The sequence below is a fragment of the Girardinichthys multiradiatus genome, chromosome 3 (genome assembly GCF_021462225.1).
Source record: "Girardinichthys multiradiatus isolate DD_20200921_A chromosome 3, DD_fGirMul_XY1, whole genome shotgun sequence".
NCBI classification, from domain to species: domain Eukaryota; kingdom Metazoa; phylum Chordata; class Actinopteri; order Cyprinodontiformes; family Goodeidae; genus Girardinichthys; species Girardinichthys multiradiatus.
In genome coordinates, this window is record NC_061796.1 from 44,309,450 (window position 1) to 44,331,358 (window position 21,909).

Consider the following 21,909-nt stretch of genomic DNA (forward strand, 5'->3'; position numbering starts at 1 on the left):
AGGAAAACAAAGAAAAGAGTAAGAACAGGCATTTTAACACACAGCTCTCCTTATTTAGAGCTTTTAATCTAGAACTATGAAAATAATCAAGTTTCAATTTTGTTTCCTGCTATAATCAATCACAAAAAACAATGTAATTGTCAAAAAATGAGTCTTAAAATGATTCTGCTTTCTTTATGAATTTCACGAAGCACAAACGCAGATTTTCCAACCGTTACAGTGATGTTCACAGTGAAACAACAATGACAGAGAGATGGTATTGGTTGCTGCAGCTTCCTGGCTATGTGATGTGACCCAATCAGCTAAGGCTCTGGTCTCCCACCCACACACACACACTCACCTGTGTGGGAGTGCAGAACACACTGCAGGGCTAAAACACTAGTCCTTCAAAAGGAGCGTTGAAAGTTGATGGTATTTTTTTTTTTTTTGGCTTTTTTGTTTACAAAGTCAAATCATTTTTAAATAACAGATTTATTTTGTACTAAACTTTAAAACTACTGAATGTTCTGTTGTACCGAAAAATATATTTTTATAGAAATGACACACAAAACATTTTAGTAAATTGAAAAAAAAAAAAGACAAAAATAATAAATTGTATTTTCTTTGCATCTAATGTTTTATATGAACAGGAAATCCAACCTCCGTTTTAGGTTTTCTCTGCACCAGTAAAACATTAAGCTACATAAAAAAAACTTAGTTCATTTCCCATGGTGAATGAAGCTGATCCTGATTACATGTTTTGTAAGCCATGATGAATTGTTGCACATCCACTAAAAGTTGTTTCTATTCGCCTGAAGGAAGCATCCTGGGGGAATTCACTAAGCAGCCCCATTGTTGCAGCTTCTTACCCATTTCTCCACTGAATGCTCAAAGCAGATTGCACAAACTGCATTCAGGAGAAAACCTGCTCATCAAATCTAGCAATTTGTTCCTACTTTTCTGTCAAGTCAGGGTTGTCCTCTCTTCAGCCACAAACACAGAGATAGTGTGTGATGGTAAGCCACACAGGGTAAGAGCCACACCCTACTATAATCTGGTTTTCCTTTAATTTACTTTGTAGTCATTACTTTAATTATTCCTTAATTTTATAGTTTCTTTGTTTATTCCTCTATCACCTTACAATGTTTATATGAAGTGCACACATATTAACACTGCAAGGTCAATTCAGTTCTATGTTGTATTAATACTCTTTTCTTTGTTTGAGTTTACCTGGCTGTTTGGTGTTTGGCTTCCCCTTCCTGATGGGCAAAAGGTGTGGCTAAGGGCTGAGATTCCTGAAGTACTGCTGATGGCCTCATTGGACTGAACCAAACGCTTCATGCCAAGTGGGGGGAACCTTAAGGTGTGGTTTGGATTTATTTCCTGTTATTATGTGGCAGCCATTTTGTCTTCCCCTATTGTGTGTGTGGTTTAGCTAAACCAGTATTTAAGGGCCTTTATGTGTTAGTTCAGGAGGTCGGTTTTGGTTTGTATCTGTCTGAGTCTTGTCAGTGATGATTTTGAGTCTAGTATCTTGAGTTGACCTCTTTTATTGGCATGCCTGTATAATTGCCCATTTTGTTAACCATTTTTTCATGTTTTTTGGGTGAATAAAACCCACTTTTTTTTAATTCAACACCTGTGTCCTCTACTCTGTACTGCTTGGTTCCTGACAATTGGTGTCAAGAGAGGGATCAACGCAGTACTGGACACAAGTGTTTTTTTTTTTTTCTTTCTTTCTTTCCCCCCTTTGGCAATTTCCACCCCCCATCAAAGGAGGATGCATCGTGGTGGCAAAAGCGACAAGAAAAAAGGATCTGTTCAGCCCCTCGGTGCAGAAGAAGAGGAAAATGGAGCCTTTGGGGTTACTGAGACTATGGAGGGATCTGGTGGCTATGCTACATGCTCATATGGGGCAACAGGACGTCCGAGATGCAAAACAGAGTGAGGTAAATGTGCGTCAAGAACAGCGATTAAAAGTTCTTCAACATCAGTTTAACCTTTTGCAGTCTGAAATACAACCATCAATATCAGATTCTCCAGCAACTATTTCTGATCCATTAGACTCTGACAATCAGCCTTCTACCTCTGCTCAGCAGGCCCAGGCTGAGGTAATGTCAGGTGGTTCTAATCCAACCATTTTATCGGCTATTCAGTTCCCTCCACAAGTAGATTGTAGATTAGAAAAGTTAACTGAAGACGATGATGTTGAACATTTTTTGGTCACATTTGAACGTATGGCTAGTGCTTATCGGTGGCAAAAATCTGATTGGGTTTTTCACCTAATACCATTGCTTACTGAGGTGCCTACATACATATGGACGTTGATGATGCATTAGATTATGATAAAGTCAAATCTGCCATCCTTTCGAAGTATGACATTAACCCTGAGTCTTACAGACAAAAATTCAGGTCCCTGGAGGTCAAACCAGATGAAAACCCTCGTGAGTTATATGCAAGGCTGAAGGAACTTTATGGAAAATGGATGCAGCCAAGGGGTAAAACCATTCATGACATTGGTGAAACTATAATTTTGGAACAGTTTCTGAGAATGTTGTCCCCTGAGCTGCAGGTTTGGATCAGGGAGCACAAACCTGGTTCAGCAATGAAAGCAGCTGAGCTAGCGGATGTCTTTGCCACTGCCAGAAAGAAGAGACAAGCCTGGAGCCATAATGCATGGAAAACATCCCGGGTTGTCCGGAGGATTCCTCAGCAGTACCATCTGGAGTCAGCAAGTGCTAGTAAGACTCATCAGCTGCAAGGTCAGTCTACCACTAGGCCTTCAAAGGCCACCAGTAAAAAGATTATCTGCTATCTCTGTGGATTAGAAGGCCATACAAAACCTATGTGCCCTAGAAATTATGCTAAAATGGTCCAGATGTGCATTGCCCCTCAGTCTAAGATTGACCCTGAGTTGCAGGATGACAAGACTATCAAAATGAATCAGATCAAAGTGAATGGGGTTACCCTTAACGCGCTTCTTGATTCTGGAAGTTCTCGGTCGCTTGTTCATTCAGATTTTATCCCACCTAATAGTGTTCGCACAGACGACAAAATTTCAATCTGCTGTGTCCACGGAGATAAGAAAAGATATCCAACAGCTGACATTTACATTAAAGTCAGGGACCAGATGTATCTCGTGCATGTGGGTGTTGTTAGCGTTTTGCCCTATGCTGCTGTGCTCGGGTGTGATCTTCCTGTGCTTTTTGATTTGTTAGAATCTGATCATATTCAGGAAAGTCATTTGGCTGTTACCAGAGCCCAGGCCAAGGCCCTGCCCTTTTTTCAACGAGGAACTGGAAACTACTGAAGTGAAGCCACGAAAGACCCGCAGACAAAAAAGGCAGGAGAAGTTCCAGTTTTCATCTGTGGGAGTACCAATGGATACTGAGCCAGCAATGCCACCACGTGGCTTTGATATTCCAAAGGATATTGCTGAACTTCAACAACCTGAACAGTCTTTGACACCTTTTTTACAGAAGGCAAAGTTAAAGGAACCCGGAGTGGAGCCAGACCATAATGGTGAGGAGTACATTTTGCAAAATGACATCCTTTATCATCAGCAGGGATCTATGTTGCAGCTAGTGGTTCCCCAACCAGTGAGAAAAGCCATTCTCACCTTGGGGCATTCAATCCCCTGGGCTGGCCACCTAGGTAAGCACAAAACCCTAGCTTGCATTAAACGCCAATTTTGCTGGCCTGGCCTGGGAAAAGATGTGGCTCAGTTTTGCAGAAGTTGCCCAGAGTGTCAGATAACCTCTGCTAAAATTCCCCCCAGAGCTCCACTCCAACCTCTCCCTGTCATCGGTACTCCTTTCGAGCTTCTTGGAATGGACATTGTAGGAGCTGTGAAGAGGAGTAAAACAGGGAATTGCTACATGCTTGTTGTGACAGATTATGCAACAAAATATCCTGAGGTGTTCCCTTTAAAATCTATAAAGGCTAGACCTATTGCATCTTGCTTGGTGCAGTTATTTGCAAGGGTTGGGTTTCCACGAGAAATACTAACTGATCAGGGAACAAATTTTATGTCTACTTTATTGAAGCAAGTCTATCAGTTGCTGGGCATCCGGAGCCTGAGAACATCCCCTTACCACCCTCAAACCGATGGGCTAACAGAACGCTTTAACCAAACTTTGAAACAGATGCTCAGAAAATTTATCAATGACAGTGGCACAGATTAGGATCAGTGGCTACCGTATCTCCTTTTTGCTTATAGGGAGGTACCCCAAGCATCCACTGGTTTCTCTCCCTTTGAGAATGAGCTGTTGTATGGTTATGAAGTTCGGGGCCCTCTCTCTGCGGAGAGAGATCTGGGAGGGACACAAAGAGGGGGCGGGACCCAATAACATGGTGTCTCATTTTATTCAGATGAGAGCGGTTGGAGAAAATGAGTGAGCTGGCCCAATCGCACATGTCAAAGGTCCAGCAGCAACAGAAGACTTGGTATGATAAGTCTGCTCGGCAGTGCTCGTTTGTTCCAGGACAAAAAGTGCTTGTGCTCCTCCCCAGCAACAACAACAAAATATTGGCCAAGTGGCAGGGGCCATATGAAGTCATGAGGAAGCTCAGACCCACCACATATGAGGTATCCACCCCAGGGCAGGTGCGTCCCAGAAAGGTTTTGCACATAAATCTCCTAAAAGAGTGGGTGCAGCGTATGGAACACAAGGCAGATGCAATGCTCATACGGAGGGTGCCTGAAGAAGATGAAGTGGATGAGCAATACCTACCACCTGTGGGCTCTCTGGATTTGGACATTGGCCATCTTCCCAAGGATAAGCAGCAGCAGGTGAGAGAGCTATGTACATCTGCGTTGTTCCAACGGAATCCAGGGAGAACTAATGTTGTCGAACATGATATTATTTTGCGAGAAGGTGCCAGTGTGAGACAATTAAGCTATAGAATCCCAGAACACCTGCTGTCTTCATTAAAGGCTGAAGTTGATCTGATGCTGTCCCTAAAGATCATTGACAAATCTAAAAGTGAATGGTGTAACCCAGTGGTCTTGGTGCCTAAGAAGGATGGAAGCATTAGGTTTCGCATTGATTTCAGATACCTAAATTCCATGTCTATGTTTGACTCCTACCCGACACCTAGAACTGATGACTTGCTCGAACGTCTTGGAAAAGCAATGTATCTGACTACATTGGATTTGTGTAAGGGTTACTGGAAGGTCCCACTCACTAAACGATCCAGAGAGTTCACTGCGTTCAGGACGCCATGGGGGCTGTTCCACTTCACAGTCTTGCCGTTTGGATTACATGGAGCTCCAGCCACCTTCCAACGGCTGATGGATCAGGTATTGCATAACTGTTCTGAGTTTGCTGCTGCTTATTTGGATGATATTGTCATTCACAGTACCACCTGGGAGGAGCACATGGAACATCTGCGCATTGTGCTGGATTGTCTTCAATCAGCTGGGTTGACAGTAAATTCATCAAAGTGCGTCTTTGTGGTGGCTGAGACAGAATACCTGGGGCATGTCATTGGCAAGGGAGTTATCAGACCACAGACTGATAAAATCAAGGCTATGGAATCATGCCCTCTGCCCAAAACGAGGAAACAACTTAGATCGTTTTTGGGCATGGCTGGGTACTACCGCCGTTTTATCCCCCAGTGCTCCCATAGGGCAGCTCTGCTCACTGACATGACGGGATCCCACTCTCCCAATCACATACAATGGACAGAGTATGCGGTGACAGCATTTTATGACATCCAACAGTCATTAAGTAAGCAACCTGTATTGTACAATCCCAACTTTGATGAAAGGTTCATCTTACAAACTGATGCTTCAGATCGGGGTCTGGGAGCTGTTCTCCTTCAGGAAACCATTGGAGACCGTCATCCAGTGGCATACATCAGATGGAAGCTGTTTCCACGGGAGGTTCGGTATTCCACAGTGGAGAAAGAGGCATTAGCAATCAAGTGGGCTGTGGACTCCTTCCGGTACTATCTGTTAGGAAGAGATTTCACCTTGGAGATGGATCATCAGGCGCTCCAGTGGCTTAAGAAGATGAAGGACACAAATGGACGAATTACCCGTTGGTACCTGGCCTTACAACCGTTTCAGTTTACGGCGCGCCATATACCAGGCAAGGAGAACCTCGTTGCTGATTATCTCTCTCGCTGTATCAGCGAGAGTCCTGAAGAGAAGGGGTGTGTGATGGTAAGCCACACAGGGTAAGAGCCACACCCTACTATAATCTGGTTTTCCTTTAATTTACTTTGTAGCCATTATTTTAAATATTCCTTAATTATATAGTTTCTTTGTTTATTCCTCTATCACCTTACAATGTTTATATGAAGTGCACACATATTAACACTGCAAGGTCAATTCAGTTCTATGTTGTATTAATACTCTTTTCTTTGTTTGAGTTTACCTGGCTGTTTGGTGTTTGGCTTCCCCTTCCTGATGGGCAAAAGGTGTGGCTAAGGGCTGAGATTCCTGAAGTACTGCTGATGGCCTCATTGGACTGAACCAAACGCTTCATGCCAAGTGGGGGGAACCTTAAGGTGTGGTTTGGATTTATTTCCTGTTATTATGTGGCAGCCATTTTGTCTTCCCCTATTGTGTGTGTGGTTTAGCTAAACCAGTATTTAAGGGCCCTTATGTGTTAGTTCAGGAGGTAGGTTTTGGTTTGTATCTGTCTGAGTCTTGTCAGTGATGATTTTGAGTCTAGTATCTTGAGTTGACCTCTTTTATTGGCATGCCTGTATAATTGCCCATTTTGTTAACCATTTTTTCATGTTTTTTGGGTGAATAAAACCCACTTTTTTTTAATTCAACACCTGTGTCCTCTACTCTGTACTGCTTGGTTCCTGACATAGAGCAAGAAAGGTTTACTTTTTAATCATGATTTTATTTCATAGAAATATTCAGGTCTCGACCTGATGAGTATCATGTTTCAAAGGACAGGTCCTTCTCAAAATATTAGCATATTGTGATAAAGTTCATTATTTTCCATAATGTAATGATGAAAATGTAACATTCATATATTTTACATTCATTGCACACTAACTGAAATATTTCAGGTCTTTTATTGTCTTAATACGGATGATTTTGGCATACAACACATGAAAACCCAAAATTCCTATCTCACAAAATTAGCATATCATTAAAAGGGTCTCTAAACGAGCTATGAACCTAATAATCTGAATCAACGAGTTAACTCTAAACACCTGCAAAAGATTCCTGAGGCCTTTAAAACTCCCAGCCTGGTTCATCACTCAAAACGCCGATCATGGGTAAGACTGCCGACCTGACTGCTGTCCAGAAGGCCACTATTGACACCCTCAAGCAAGAGGGTAAGACACAGAAAGACATTTCTGAACGAATAGGCTGTTCCCAGAGTGCTGTATCAAGGCACCTCAGTGGGAAGTCTGTGGGAAGGAAAAAGTGTGGCAGAAAACGCTGCACAACGAGAAGAGGTGACCGGACCCTGAGGAAGATTGTGGAGAAGGGCCAATTCCAGACCTTGTGGGACCTGCGGAAGCAGTGGACTGAGACTGGAGTAGAAGCATCCAGAGCCACCGTGCACAGGCGTGTGCAGGAAATGGGCTACAGGTGCCACATTCCCCAGGTCAAGCCACTTTTGAACCAGAAACAGCGGCAGAAGCGCCTGACCTGGGCTACAGAGAAGCAGCACTGGACTGTTGCTCAGTGGTCCAAAGTACTTTTTTCGGATGAAAGCAAATTCTGCATGTCATTCGGAAATCAAGGTGCCAGAGTCTGGAGGAAGACTGGGGAGAAGGAAATGCCAAAATGCCAGAAGTCCAGTGTCAAGTACCCACAGTCAGTGATGATCTGGGGTGCCGTGTCAGCTGCTGGTATTGGTCCACTGTGTTTTATCAAGGGCAGGGTCAATGCAGCTAGCTATCAGGAGATTTTGGAGCACTTCATGCTTCCATCTGCTGAAAAGCTTTATGGAGATGAAGATTTCATTTTTCAGCACGACCTGGCACCTGCTCACAGTGCCAAAACCACTGGTAAATGGTTTAATGACCATGGTATCACTGTGCTCAATTGGCCTGCCAACTCTCCTGACCTGAACCCCATAGAGAATCTGTGGGATATTGTGAAGAGAACGTTGAGAGACTCATGACCCAACACTCTGGATGAGCTAAAGGCCGCTATCGAAGCATCCTGGGCCTCCATAAGACCTCAGTGCCACAGGCTGATTGCCTCCATGCCACGCCGCATTGAAGCAGTCATTTCTGCAAAAGGATTCCCGACCAAGTATTGAGTGCATAACTGTACATGATTATTTGAAGGTTGACGTTTTTTGTATTAAAAACACTTTTCTTTTATTGGTCGGATGAAATATGCTAATTTTGTGAGATAGGAATTTTGGGTTTTCATGAGCTGTATGCCACAATCATCCGTATTAAGACAATAAAAGACCTGAAATATTTCAGTTAGTGTGCAATTAATCTAAAATATATGAATGTTAAATTTTCATCATGACATTATGGAAAATAATGAACTTTATCACAATATGCTAATATTTTGAGAAGGACCTGTATTTTGAAATCAGGAAGTGATGATGTAACAGTGAAAATATGCATCTCGTCGACTGACTGTAAACATTAACTGAAGTAAAAAGACAAATCAAACAGCAAATCTGGCTTTACAAATTCTTTACAAAGGTGCTATAAATGTAATAACTTGGATATTTATTTCAGAAGCACTTGTGTGTGATGCCATCTTATATTCACCTACTTAAGAAGGTTGTTCCTTTCTGCTGGGGGTGTTGGCTAGGTGCTCACTTATCTCCATTTTCATCCTCTTTGCAAAAATGAACATTAGCCTTCTGCAGATGGTTGCTTCACATAGCTGCATTATTACAGCACTGGTCTGTGAGAATGCCAGGAAATTTGCTGTGGTTGGGATTTACATGAAGTATAAACATCTGGGTGGGTTTTCCATTATATGCATGCATAATGCCTCATTGAAATGCAACCAAACTGCATCAGTGCTGATAGACTTTTGGCTCAGTGGGTATTTTAGGAGCAGAGCTGCCTTTGCATATAGTTTCAGAATTAGAAGTGTGTGCCAATTCTAGCCACTGTTAAGCAACTGGAAATAACAGGTTGTAGATCTGCTCCACTTTGTTCTTACTGATGAAGAAGTCCATATGATAAAGTAACTGCAGCAACACTTAACAACTGCTAATTACATTAGTATCTGCCATGTTTTCCAAGCTGGGTCAGCATTGTTTTCATGTAGTCATTATCAGAAGGAAGTGCAAAGCCTGCAGTTTGTGACATCAGTTAATTGGAAAAGAAAAAGACATGAAGTAGGGCCCTGAACATGACAAGTTTCCCAATCTTGCTCCCACCCACAGTGGGGAAAACCCCACCAATATTAAACTTCTACTTCACATGCTTGTTCAGGAAGAGAGAATGCTGCAGTGTGTAATTAATCGCAGTCAGTTGAGCTTCTGCAGATTGATGTTAACCACTTGGTTTTATGAGAAACTAACTTACATGGCACTGTATTATAAATAGGATCAAAATGCACAGTAAGTAATTAGGTTTGAGTTTAAAAATATGATTAGCTTATATTAATATTAAGTAATTTAAATCCATTTGGACTGGATTGGAATGTGTATTTTTGCATATGAATTAAACCAGTTTATAGTTTTTTTATATATTGTCATTTGTGATGACATGAACCAACTGAATTGAATTAATTTGATAAACCGTTTTGTGAGTTAGAAGCCACACTGCCAAGTCAACATTTTTTACATATCTTTATTATAGCTATATTAGGTATATTATAGGGTTCTATATTACAGAGTTCCTTCTAAAACGCCCAGTTTATGAAGCTTTTAGGAGAAAACTCCATGAAGAAACAAGAATGATAGACATATTTTCTGCTATGATGTAACTGGAAATGCAGCACAAATGGTGGATTCTTCCTTAATAAAGCACAATGGTGGAGGTCAAAGTTCAGTGGCAACAGTGATGAAAGGGTGATGGCTCTCTCTGGCGAGTCTGGAGGGTTGAGTGCAGACCAATTATTTCAGAAAACACATGCATACTTCTGGATCAAGTTTAAAGATTAGGTTTATAGGTATTCATGTTTCTTTTGCTCCGTCTTGTTGTGGATGTATTAATGTTATGTTATGCATTTTGTTTCAAACACTCTCCATTCAGCCTGAAGATAAACTACTGTATTTCTAAAGAGCAGCAGGATTCAATGCTGCAGGTGTTTTCAACCCTCTATAGATCAGACAGAAATTAAAGTGCAAACCAGGAAAAAGCTACAGCCCTAAAAACATCAAAGACAACAAAAGCGGATCTTCTCAAGATCTGGTTTTGAACCCAACAAATGCACAGGTACCAGCTGTTTTATAGACGGATGAAAAGCACCCTACGAATGTGCTGCATGCTCAGGATCAAACAACAAACACACCTTTTAGAGCGGTGGGTGAACAAAGGCAAGGCTTCGGGTCTAACACAGCCTGTTGTGTCCCTCAGGAACTGGCAGGTCAACAAGGAAAACACGAAAGCTGGAAAAGTAGGAATGCTGTATTTTGTGGAGACAAACACATACAAACAAGTTTAATTAGATGAAACTGTTCCTAAAGTCTCAATCGGCTTCAAAAAGGAAAATGTTTACAGATGAAATTGCACTGGGAACTTCAAAGGTTATCATAAATTTATAAGGTTTAATGCTTAATTAACTGTGCTTAACTGAACCAACCGATCAAAGCTGAGGTCATTTCTGAAGCAATCTTACCACTATCAGACATCGTTAAGCTAGTCTTTGACCACCTTGATAAAAAAATGCACTATTTAGCTTGGAGAGAGAGAAAAAGAAATGGGGGAGTGATCGCTGGGTGCTGCTATCTTGGAGCGGTGGTTAGCAGCTAGACAGGTCCAGTGTGGCAGCATTCAGTATGTTAGAGAAGGAAGGTTGGATCCGGTCACACACAGTCTGTGTGTGTTTCCATTCGTTTGCAGCGGATCAGTCAGTGCACAATAAGGTTTCCCCAAGTTCAAACAAGACCTAAAAAATACCAGCTGATAAGCAAACAGTTCTAGTTGGAGCTGCCAAAATGTGAACGGTAAACAAGGGGAGAGAATGAAGCGCTGATTCTCATTAAGCGCTTCAGTAAACAGGTATTACAACCCAGGACCACCTTCGATTAGCTCTAGTTCGAAATCTCATCCCTTAAACTTGTCAAGCTTTAACTGAATTGTTCTACACTGAACTATTGTTTAACCACAGATCGGGATTTGTGAAACTTAATAACAGTGTGTCCATGCAGTAGAGCCCTGCGCTGAGATTTGGATCCCGCAGGTTCCAACGCAAATCTTGTGGTGGAGATTACCGCGGGCGGGAGACAGCGACCCAAAATAGACACCAAGCCCCAAGACTGTTGGAAGGGTGGAGAGTACAACTGAGGTTGGCAATACAATCAAGAGTAGAGACTGGAGAAAAAATCTGGAAGAATGAATATACAGGTCCTTCTCAAAATATTAGCATATTGTGATAAAGTTCATTATTTTCCATAATGTCATGATGAAAATTTAACATTCATATATTTTAGATTCATTGCACACTAACTGAAATATTTCAGGTCTTTTATTGTCTTAATACGGATGATTTTGGCATACAGCTCATGAAAACCCAAAATTCCTATCTCACAAAATTAGCATATCATTAAAAGGGTCTCTAAACGAGCTATGAACCTAATCATCTGAATCAACGAGTTAACTCTAAACACCTGCAAAAGATTCCTGAGGCCTTTAAAACTCCCAGCCTGGTTCATCACTCAAAACCCCAATCATGGGTAAGACTGCCGACCTGACTGCTGTCCAGAAGGCCACTATTGACACCCTCAAGCAAGAGGGTAAGACACAGAAAGACATTCTGAACAAATAGGCTGTTCCCAGAGTGCTGTATCAAGGCACCTCAGTGGGAAGTCTGTGGGAAGGAAAAAGTGTGGCAGAAAACGCTGCACAACGAGAAGAGGTGACCGGACCCTGAGGAAGATTGTGGAGAAGGGCCGATTCCAGACCTTGGGGGACCTGCGGAAGCAGTGGACTGAGTCTGGAGTAGAAACATCCAGAGCCACCGTGCACAGGCGTGTGCAGGAAATGGGTTACAGGTGCCGCATTCCCCAGGTCAAGCCACTTTTGAACCAGAAACAGCGGCAGAAGCGCCTGACTTGGGCTACAGAGAAGCAGCACTGGACTGTTGCTCAGTGGTCCAAAGTAATTTTTTCGGATGAAAGCAAATTCTGCATGTCATTTGGAAATCAAGGTGCCAGAGTCTGGAGGAAGACTGGGGAGAAGGAAATGCCAAAATGCCAGAAGTCCAGTGTCAAGTACCCACAGTCAGTGATGGTCTGGGGTGCCGTGTCAGCTGCTGGTGTTGGTCCACTGTGTTTTATCAAGGGCAGGGTCAATGCAGCTAGCTATCAGGAGATTTTGGAGCACTTCATGCTTCCATCTGCTGAAAAGCTTTATGGAGATGAAGATTTCATTTTTCAGCACGACCTGGCACCTGCTCACAGTGCCAAAACCACTGGTAAATGGTTTACTGACCATGGTATCACTGTGCTCAATTGGCCTGCCAACTCTCCTGACCTGAACCCCATAGAGAATCTGTGGGATATTGTGAAGAGAACGTTGAGAGACTCAAGACCCAACACTCTGGATGAGCTAAAGGCCGCTATCGAAGCATCCTGGGCCTCCATAAGACCTCAGCAGTGCCACAGGCTGATTGCCTCCATGCCACGCCGCATTGAAGCAGTCATTTCTGCCAAAGGATTCCCGACCAAGTATTGAGTGCATAACTGTACATGATTATTTGAAGGTTGACGTTTTTTGTATTAAAAACACTTTTCTTTTATTGGTCGGATGAAATATGCTAATTTTGTGAGATAGGAATTTTGGGTTTTCATGAGCTGTATGCCAAAATCATCCGTATTAAGACAATAAAAGACCTGAAATATTTCAGTTAGTGTGCAATGAATCTAAAATATATGAATGTTAAATTTTCATCACGATATTATGGAAAATAATGAACTTTATCACAATATGCTAATATTTTGAGAAGGACCTGTAATCATTAGATTGAAAAATTATCCAAATAAAAAATATAAATCTCTTTCTGAATAACAATCTGACCTTTATGATCCTGAATATATTCCTTTTCTATTCAGGCCCAAAGTCAGTTGATAAAGAAATTACTGAACACATCAGTGTGCGATTGTCTGACAACCCAGTCCCAAACCCAGGGGTGGAGTTTTGACGAAGAACACTTTCCTATGCTGCCAAAGTGTGTGAGGTTCATTTTTAGTGTGACACCAGTGCACTATCAGAGAGCAGTTAGAAGAAAGCTGCAGTAGCCAGACATAAGGAGTCTCTCAGCAACATATGCAGTAGGGGTGCACCAATTGAGGTTTTGTGGCTGATTTCCGATTTTTAAAAAGCCTGATCTGCCGATACCGATTTTTTATAACTGACACTGTTAGGTGTTTTGAGGTCAAAATACACCTTCAATGTTCCAATCTTATTTTATTGAAAAATATTGAAGAAAACCAGTGAAACATTACAAACTTGTTTTAACTGTACTCCCAAATATAAAAGAAAAGTTTAGAGCATTGCAGTTCCTTTAGTCCCTCATTTTTCAAATTTTAAAAACAAACAAAACCTGCACAACAGGTCAGACTAGTAGGTAAGATCAGTGAACACGGTCGCTAGATACGATCGGTTTCACATGTAAGTATCAGGCCGATCGCCGGTCACCCAAAATGAAGAAAATAGGGCCTGATGGATTGACCAGCCGACTGACCGGTGCACCCTTAATATGCAGATGTCCCAGTTACATTGAACAGTCGTATTGTTAGTTGTCACAAGTCCAAATTTAGCCAATCTTTTTCAAGCATTTTATTTGTTGTTGTAATATTGTGGTACATTTGTTTTATAGATTTTCTTAATTATATATTTATGCTTTTACTATGCAGATATGTTATATTATTTCTTATTGTCGGCCTCAGTTTACTTTAGAATTCATGATTCAAAACAGAGATTTTTGTTGAATATGTTTTATTTATTCTGCTCTTGTTGGACTGCAATAAAACTGCATTTACTGAATTGTACAGTGCAACAATTAAGGGGTTTGTTAGGGACGGACGGAGCGGGACTGACGCAGACAGCAGGACCGGGCGGTAACGGCTGGAAATTCAGCGGGAGCAAAATTAAATAAATAGTTCTGTGAAGGGCTCTACTATGCAGTGCATGCCATTTTATTTTACCTTCAGACTTTCTGCAGCTTTTGTAATTGGCTCTATATGAAGTGGTTTACAAAGTTTACATACTTCAAAGAATCAATGAACAATGTAATCCAGATCAAGACTGACCAAAATGTTTTAGATTTAAAAAAAAAAACAGGACCAGGTTTTAATCTGCTATGAGAATGTATCTGATAATGTTGAGGCCTGCAAACAGAGGCAGAGCTGAAATGTGTTAGAACCTGCACATGTACTGAGAACAGGAGGTTCACCCACACTAAGTAGAGATGGATTAAATTAGTCATTGACTGATTGACTAATTAGTCCGGAAAAAAAAATAAAAGATAAAAATTTCAAAACACGTTCCAACAAGTTTGATGATTTGCAAGGCACTGCAGATATCTGCAGGACCAAGTTGGTGCGAATGTGTGAAGTAGAAGACAGTGTGGTGTGGCATAGTGATTTTAAGAACGCTGTTGTCATTTAATTGACTCCGACACTGGCTTGCTATTCCTAATAACATACTGATGCAGTCTAAGCTACTTATGTCTGACCTCTATAAATCACTGCGTGGACATTATTAGGCAGGATGGTCAACTTAGTGTCCTGAAGCCAAAGGAGATCAACACCTCAGTTCCATTAACTGTTATATCAAACAAGCATTTTCCCATTGTTTAGATTAATATAAGCAATACAGTTACATGTTGTGTCCTTTATAAACATACTGGTGGTACTGCAATAAGAGTGAATTTATACAACATGCGGCTTTTCAATAAATGCACTGGCTTGTTTTCATTTGTACCCGTTTGTTAAAAAGTGAGTCGACTGCATCTGAACAAACAACTAAACTATAATATACAAAGTAAAGTACTGGTGTCACCGTATTCTTTCTTTTCCTGCCCTTTAAAAACCCACTGAAGTAGAAACTATGCTAATGAGCCAGCAAATGCCAGAACGGCTTGGGCCGACTCCACAGTGATCTGCACACTAATAACCCAAAGTGAGCAAGTGAACTGCCTTAAAAGCCTTAGAGAAGACAGTGGGGCTGCTGACATGTCCACCCTGATAGCAAGGGCTTGCTGCCCAGTGCTGGGCAACCAGCTCCCGTCAGCAGAGAGTGCAGGCCACGAAGAGCAGGAGCCTCCAGGGAGAAAGAGTGGCATAAATACAGAGCGGAGTCTCCCAAACCCGTAATCACAGCCAGACAGAGGAGAATACAGGAGACTGATGGGAAATAATACATCAAAAATAAAGCTTTTTATGCCGAGTGGTGATAACGACAATGATGACACATAAGTTTCATTACAAAAACCGTGAAAAAAAAAAATGAAACAGTTCACGTTGTGTAAATAATTTTTCAGCAAATAAAGGAAACATTTAGGGATTCAAGATCTGCGGGAAGAATCCAACAAGTATCCTTAGATTAATTCAAAGGTTGCCTCTAAACTGCTCATATCATTAATCCATTAATCAATGTTAAGAGAATGACCAAAAAACTAAAACAGTAGATCCCGGGTTAGATCAAGAGTGTCCAAATGTGGCCCAACCCCCATCTAATGAAGATGGAGACTGTTTATTTTTTATTAGGGCAAATTAAAATCTGCTTACCTGATAAAATGTTAGGAGCAACACAACATATTTGTCTTTTAATAACTATGCTTTTTGCATTCTCTTCAATATTATAGTGAATATGACCACATCTATCCAATTACTTTTACTAGAAAACAACCTTAGTGCACCCAAATCTGCTTTTAATGATTTTATTAGACTTGGCTAAATACAGCAATTGTGACCCAAATGCAGTTCTTGTGGCTAAAAACTGTGAATTGTTTACCAAAAAAATAAGGAAACTACATCCTTTTTTTAATAAGGCAAACTCGCAAAAACACTTTTGAAATTTTAGATAAACAATGATTTATACATCCCTTTCCTACAAAAACATCTGATTATTTATTTTATTAAAATATTGCATACTGTGCATGCTTAGTTTATTGTTAAGCAGGTAAAAACATTTCATAATATGTTTGTGATTTTACTCTTTTAAAAAAAGTATTTTTTTCCTCTTGGATACAGGAGTACTTTTGATTTGATGATTTTGGCCCAAGTGACAAAATGTTTGGACTAATTTAGGTTCATTTTACAGTAAAAAAACTAAACAATTTTAACACCAACTCCCAATGCCATAAAAACACTGAACAGAACATTTTAGCCAAAGAACATGTCTGAACAGATTTTAATACAATTTGCAAAGTTGTCTCAAGTTCAACTGATAGGTATGTTAGCGCACTAACATATTATTACATATATTATACATTCGAGATTCAGCAGCTTGTTAAACCAACTTTAAGCTAAAGCAATCATTATCAGCTTCTCATCATTGAGAAGGAAATCTGTTTCCTTCTCTACAACATTTCCGTTCACTGAGCTGTGGGGGGATTTCAGCAGGTTTTGCAGCCTTGTGTGGTTTAACTTATAACATCCAGCCAACGCTGACACTCATTTTAAATGTCTTTAACTTGTAAATAACCTCTCTCAAACAATTTACTCCAAACTGCTAAGACGTTACAACTCTTTCCTGATTGATGGACAACTAGAATTCGCCTCCAAGTTTTAGTATTCTGATTTAAAAAAAAATTTAAGTCTTCACATATTTCCCTAATTTGACAACAGAGAACAATATTTTAATGTCCTGATACATAAAACCATAGAAATATAAGAAACATTTTACTATAACTGAATAATTGATGGCCAGTAAGGACTGAACATTTTATCACCAAATGTTTCAAGGCATTTATTGCGACGTCAATAGACCAATTAACTCTAAATAACAAAATAATTACATTCAGTCACATTTGTAAATATATTAAAAATATTTAATACTCTCACATTAACAACAGTAGAAATAAATAGCTCAAACAGCAAGATTAACAATCTTAACCATAATGTGAGTTTTCTGGTTTTGCAAACATCACCAATTTAATTTTTTTCGGGACATTTCTCACTTCTTATCACAAATATTATTTTTTCTGGTAATGATAATCGATACATTAATTGCACATCCCTACTCTGTATTCTCTGTCTTATACACATTATGGTCTCTGAATAGGTGAAACATTTCACTCCAACTACAGCAGCAACCCAACAGCGATGTGCAGTTGTAGTAATATCACAACGACTAATAATCACACTGATAGCCACCTTGTTTTTGCTTTCGTCAGTAATTACTAAAACTGACCTGTTTGAGTTTGTGTTTCATTTGAAACAAGTGAAATGGAAACTGCTTATTGTGATCAAAATAAGTGATAAGTTATGGTGAAAATGTGGATGAAGGCAACTTGGGGGTTCTCCTAGGAATTCCAAAAGATTTCCGTAGTGTTTTGCAGTGTTCATTTAACAAAAAACTTTTGGCGGGGCTCAAAATCTTTTTATTTTTTCTTTGTTTAATCACAAATAAATCAGACATAGTAACAGTTACAATAGTGGTTTTGCTGGAAAAATATTATTTTTTTAATGTCTTACCTTTACACAAGTCCCAGAAGTTTGCATGTAGGCTGTGAAGCTATACTTGATTTATTTAAGGTATTTCATTTCAGGCAGAAATTGTTCTAAAACCCCTTAGGGCTTAACAGGTTAAACAGCGGATGAAATCTCTGGCACTTTCTCTGGACTTTAATATGTTTAAAACAGTATGACAGAAAACTTTAAGGTTTTCAGTTCACTTCTTAAAATCATGTTTTACCTTAATATCATACATGTATATAATACAGGTTTACTTTAGTATCTAGAGAGTAGTTTAAAGATGAGGGACTAAACGTGATCTTCAAGGAGAAAGAAGCATTTGTCAGCTTTGGGAGACTTTTTAACAAGAATTCCAATAAAGTGTATGTAAACCTTGAATGAAAATACAATAAAACATGAAATGTTTGTGGTACCGGTATTTGAAACAGACTGTTGACATCAGTGTGAATGAAGCACAATCACTAAATTGTTTTGAGGTCACTCTTGTTTATGAGGCACATGGAGCATGATTACTATTGCTTCAAATGCTTCCCTCACTCTCCACTCTAAACTGTGTGTGGACAGTTTTAATCATTTCACATGCTGCTGATAAGAATACGCTCAATGAGCGTAAACATGGGCAGTAGAGCAGATAACCTCCACAGCCACAAGCAATTATTTATTTGCATTACGTTGGCACTTGGTGTCTGTTTCCCACCTTTGAGATCGACTGGAACCCTGAGGTAGCTGTAGAGGAGCTAGACCTACTTAAAGCACCACCTTCTGAGCTACAATTCACCAGCTGCGGCATCATTTGAGAACAAAAATACATCGATTACCCATCTGTGGCCAACTGGACGGAGATGTAGCTCATACTCGGCTAGACCGGGGCAAAACAGCATAGCAACTCAGAAACTGTTCATTTTGTAATCATTTATTAGTAATTTTTGAAATGCTTACTGATATAAAGACTCAAATTCCATTGTCATGTTTAATAATTATGGCATTATATAAGCAGCTGGTGCTCAATAATTAACTCAATATTTCAGGTTTAGACATAATCTCAGCTTGCATCTTATTAATCTTTTCACAGAACATTAACAGTTACGAGAAACTCTTTTTAAAGGAGCAAAACTTGAGCACAATCAGGTCTACTGTATTATTTTACTATCTGGGTATTTAGCTTCTTCAATCTGACAACAAGTGTGACGAAACAGTGCCTTCAGTTAAAGTTATGGTAATGTGGCTTTTTGAGGAACAGTCTCTTAATTTTAGGGGCACTTGGTTTTGTTACAGGAGCAGAACCGGTTTTAGTCAGTAATTAATTAATCAGGAGCGCCGTTCTCTGTCTCAGTTTACAAGACATGGCGATTCACTTCCAAGACAGAATCAGATTAAATGTGGATAAAACTCTGAACATGAAGCAAACCAGATGGGAGACTAAGGGAAAATTAGACAACAAAAGCTTCAACGGTCAAAGCAGGATTCTGTTTAAAAGTAATGTAAGTTTGTCCCTCCAGCACAGGCAGATGGACTCTGTCATTTTTAGGTTGAGATTTTCATTGAAATTTTATATATTTTCTTAAAATGAAAACTGCTGGGTATAACAAAACTTTTATCTTTTATTAACTATGGTTTTAATTTATTTTGAGATGATGGAAGTGAGACCAAACATAAAGGAATAAAGAACAGATTTGTGCACATCTATTCATTAAGCTCGCCAAAATAATGCAGGCTTTTTTAGAGATGGATTGATTCATATTCAATTGTTGATAGTCAAAACTAATAACCTTTGTTAGACCAACAAAATAGAAAACATGCTACCAAAAGAAAAAAATGCATTATTTTGTTTAAAAGAAGCAAATGTTTGATACCCTTTGTATTTAAATCTACCTACCAGGCTCCCTCTCAGTCTATAGTTTAGATTAGAAAAATGTAAATAATGCATGAAAGGATCATTCTGACTCCTATGATGTAATTCTTAAGGTTGTAAAGTTTAATAAAATAAAGACATTAAACATAACAGGAGAATCTGCAGCAGCGTTGATGACAGAGAGTGATAAACATTTCAGTAAAATAGTTATTAGCATTTACTTCAAATCAAACTGGGACCGGATCAGAACCCAAAAATACTTGATCAGAACATCTCTAGACATGAAACAGTGCTGAGTTATAAGCTATGAAACATTAATGGCTTTATCGACATTTGACTTTCTATAACTTCTCTATTGTTTTTTTCCACATGACTGAAATTAGACACTTTTTCCAAACAGCACGGCTTTGTTTCCCAATGTGTTGACTCTTTAAAAGCAATCATGGATCCCAGTAAATGAAGCAACATGTGTAGCCAGTGCACTATAAGTATTGAGAGAACTGTTATTTTCATAGCATACTGTAGACTGCATTAACACCTGCAATAAATAACCATGCAGCACATCGGTCCAAAGCAATCTTGTACAGGCAATCTCCAGGAACATCGACCCAACATTTGCAGAGTAATATAACCTGTTTAGAAACACTGTCAAGCCATAAAAACAGACTGAGCAGCAACAACTGGGAGCCAAAGAGTTAAAGGTCGGATAACTTACATTCACAGCGATCAACTTAACGAGGTAAAGAACTACATGTTTGACGATGAAGGCATGAAGTTATTAGACTCGCACCTCTAAAACCGCCCCTCTGACAGACAAGGGTTTACGCTTCACCTAAAAAAACTGATTTGAACCTCCTTTTATGAGCCTGCACAAACGTTCTGAAATGGCATCTCACAAATCTATCACCGGAAACACCACAGATCTTTTTTAACCTGGAAAAACCTTGCCAGAGTAATGTCAAGATAGGCACTTGAATCAGGCAACTCTTCAAAAATGTGAAATCATAATGCTAAATTTCAGGTCATCAATTCTTCCTGATAACCGGCACTTTAACCTTCACTGGTACCCATCTGGGTAGACTGGAAGGAAATGGACACGAGGAGTCAGAGAGAGAGAAAGATCATGGCAAAGATCGGATACAAAAAGAGGAACCCATTTCTTCTATCAAGATAATCTGAGGTCATTATGGGCGATGAGGATACAGACCTGCTGCTAAGGTCACAAATCATATAACAGCTCAATATAAAAAAAATTTAAAAAATAAACAACGACACCACTGCTACAGAAGCAAAAGCGATGCAACTGCAGCTTTAAAAAGGCAGCAGAACTTCACATCCTTGATCCAAATACACATGCACTATTCAGAACGGGAATGCAGCCAAAATGACATACGTATTTCAAATATGTGGCAGGACTTGATGCTTCCAAATTCACATCACTCCCTCGTATTTACACCAAAGTAACCACGTGCTTTTCATTGGACTATGAAAATGGAAACATAGCAAACAGCGTGACAGCAGCTTAACTGCAAAATGTGAAGGAAAAACTAAAAAATGCTTTTAAATACAGTTCATGGCGAGAAATTGGAACAGCATGATAATGAAGAACAATTGTTAGTGTACATCTCTAGGTCATAAAAACAATGCAACCTAAAAGTATTATTACTGCTTTGGTGTGAAGCTCCAAGAGCGCAAACACTGAAGGATTAGCACAGTTTTATACTACATGATGGAGTTCAAATACCTTGCAATTCTGGATGCAGATACCCACATGTATGAGGATAGTGTTCCTGGGGACACTCTTATCAGCTGGAGTCTGACCTGAACATGGAGCCCTCCTGCTATGTCAACAACTACCTGTTACGTCTGTACAAAGGATTATACAGCTGCAAGCAGTGTACGAATGAGCACAGGACAGAGAGGATGTGAAGCTCATATACTGCAAAGGTTGAGACTGTGAAAACACAGTCACAGTAGCTGCCTGTAAAATACTCTGGAAAATACTACAACCAACACAGAATAAGGTGCATCTACACTACAAATTACAAGAAGTTATCTGAAATCTCGTACTTTGCAATTTCATACAATACCAGCACTTTTTCTGCATTAGACAAATAGATTTTCTTAACAGGGAATGGTTTTGACCTAGCAAACTAAGCTTTTATAATTTCTAGTCAATATCTAACATAATAAATTACTTCATGCCAGCCATGATGGATTCTGTAGTGGATTCCAGATTAATGCACCTTTTAAACTGTGTCAGCTCTCTTCATCCCAAATAATTATGCACTGATATATTTTGTACAA

At 39.7% G+C, this 21,909-nt stretch overlaps 2 protein-coding genes across 3 annotated transcripts in view; one reads left to right on the forward strand and one right to left on the reverse strand.

Moving 5' to 3' along the window:
* plekhf2 (pleckstrin homology domain containing, family F (with FYVE domain) member 2) overlaps positions 1–21,909 on the reverse strand; it is a 34,431-nt gene that overhangs the window by 5,204 nt on the left and 7,318 nt on the right. Inside the window, exon 2 of one of the 2 annotated variants that reach the window (XM_047361850.1) lies at positions 10,400–10,513. The exons of the other annotated variant lie outside the window; for it this stretch is intronic. The gene's annotated coding sequence lies outside the window, so the exon portion shown is untranslated. The remainder of the gene's footprint in view (positions 1–10,399; positions 10,514–21,909) is intronic. 2 annotated transcript variants of the gene reach the window in all.
* On the forward strand, positions 8–4,233 carry LOC124866168. Its single transcript, XM_047361847.1, has one exon. It carries the CDS (start codon positions 2,297–2,299, stop codon positions 3,287–3,289), a length of 993 nt encoding a protein of 330 aa, XP_047217803.1. The 5' UTR covers positions 8–2,296; the 3' UTR covers positions 3,290–4,233.

What these genes read in the sequence shown, in the direction of transcription:
- LOC124866168 (XM_047361847.1), top strand. Translation starts at nt 2,297, where the DNA reads ATGGACGTTGATGATGCATTAGATTATGATAAAGTCAAATCTGCCATC.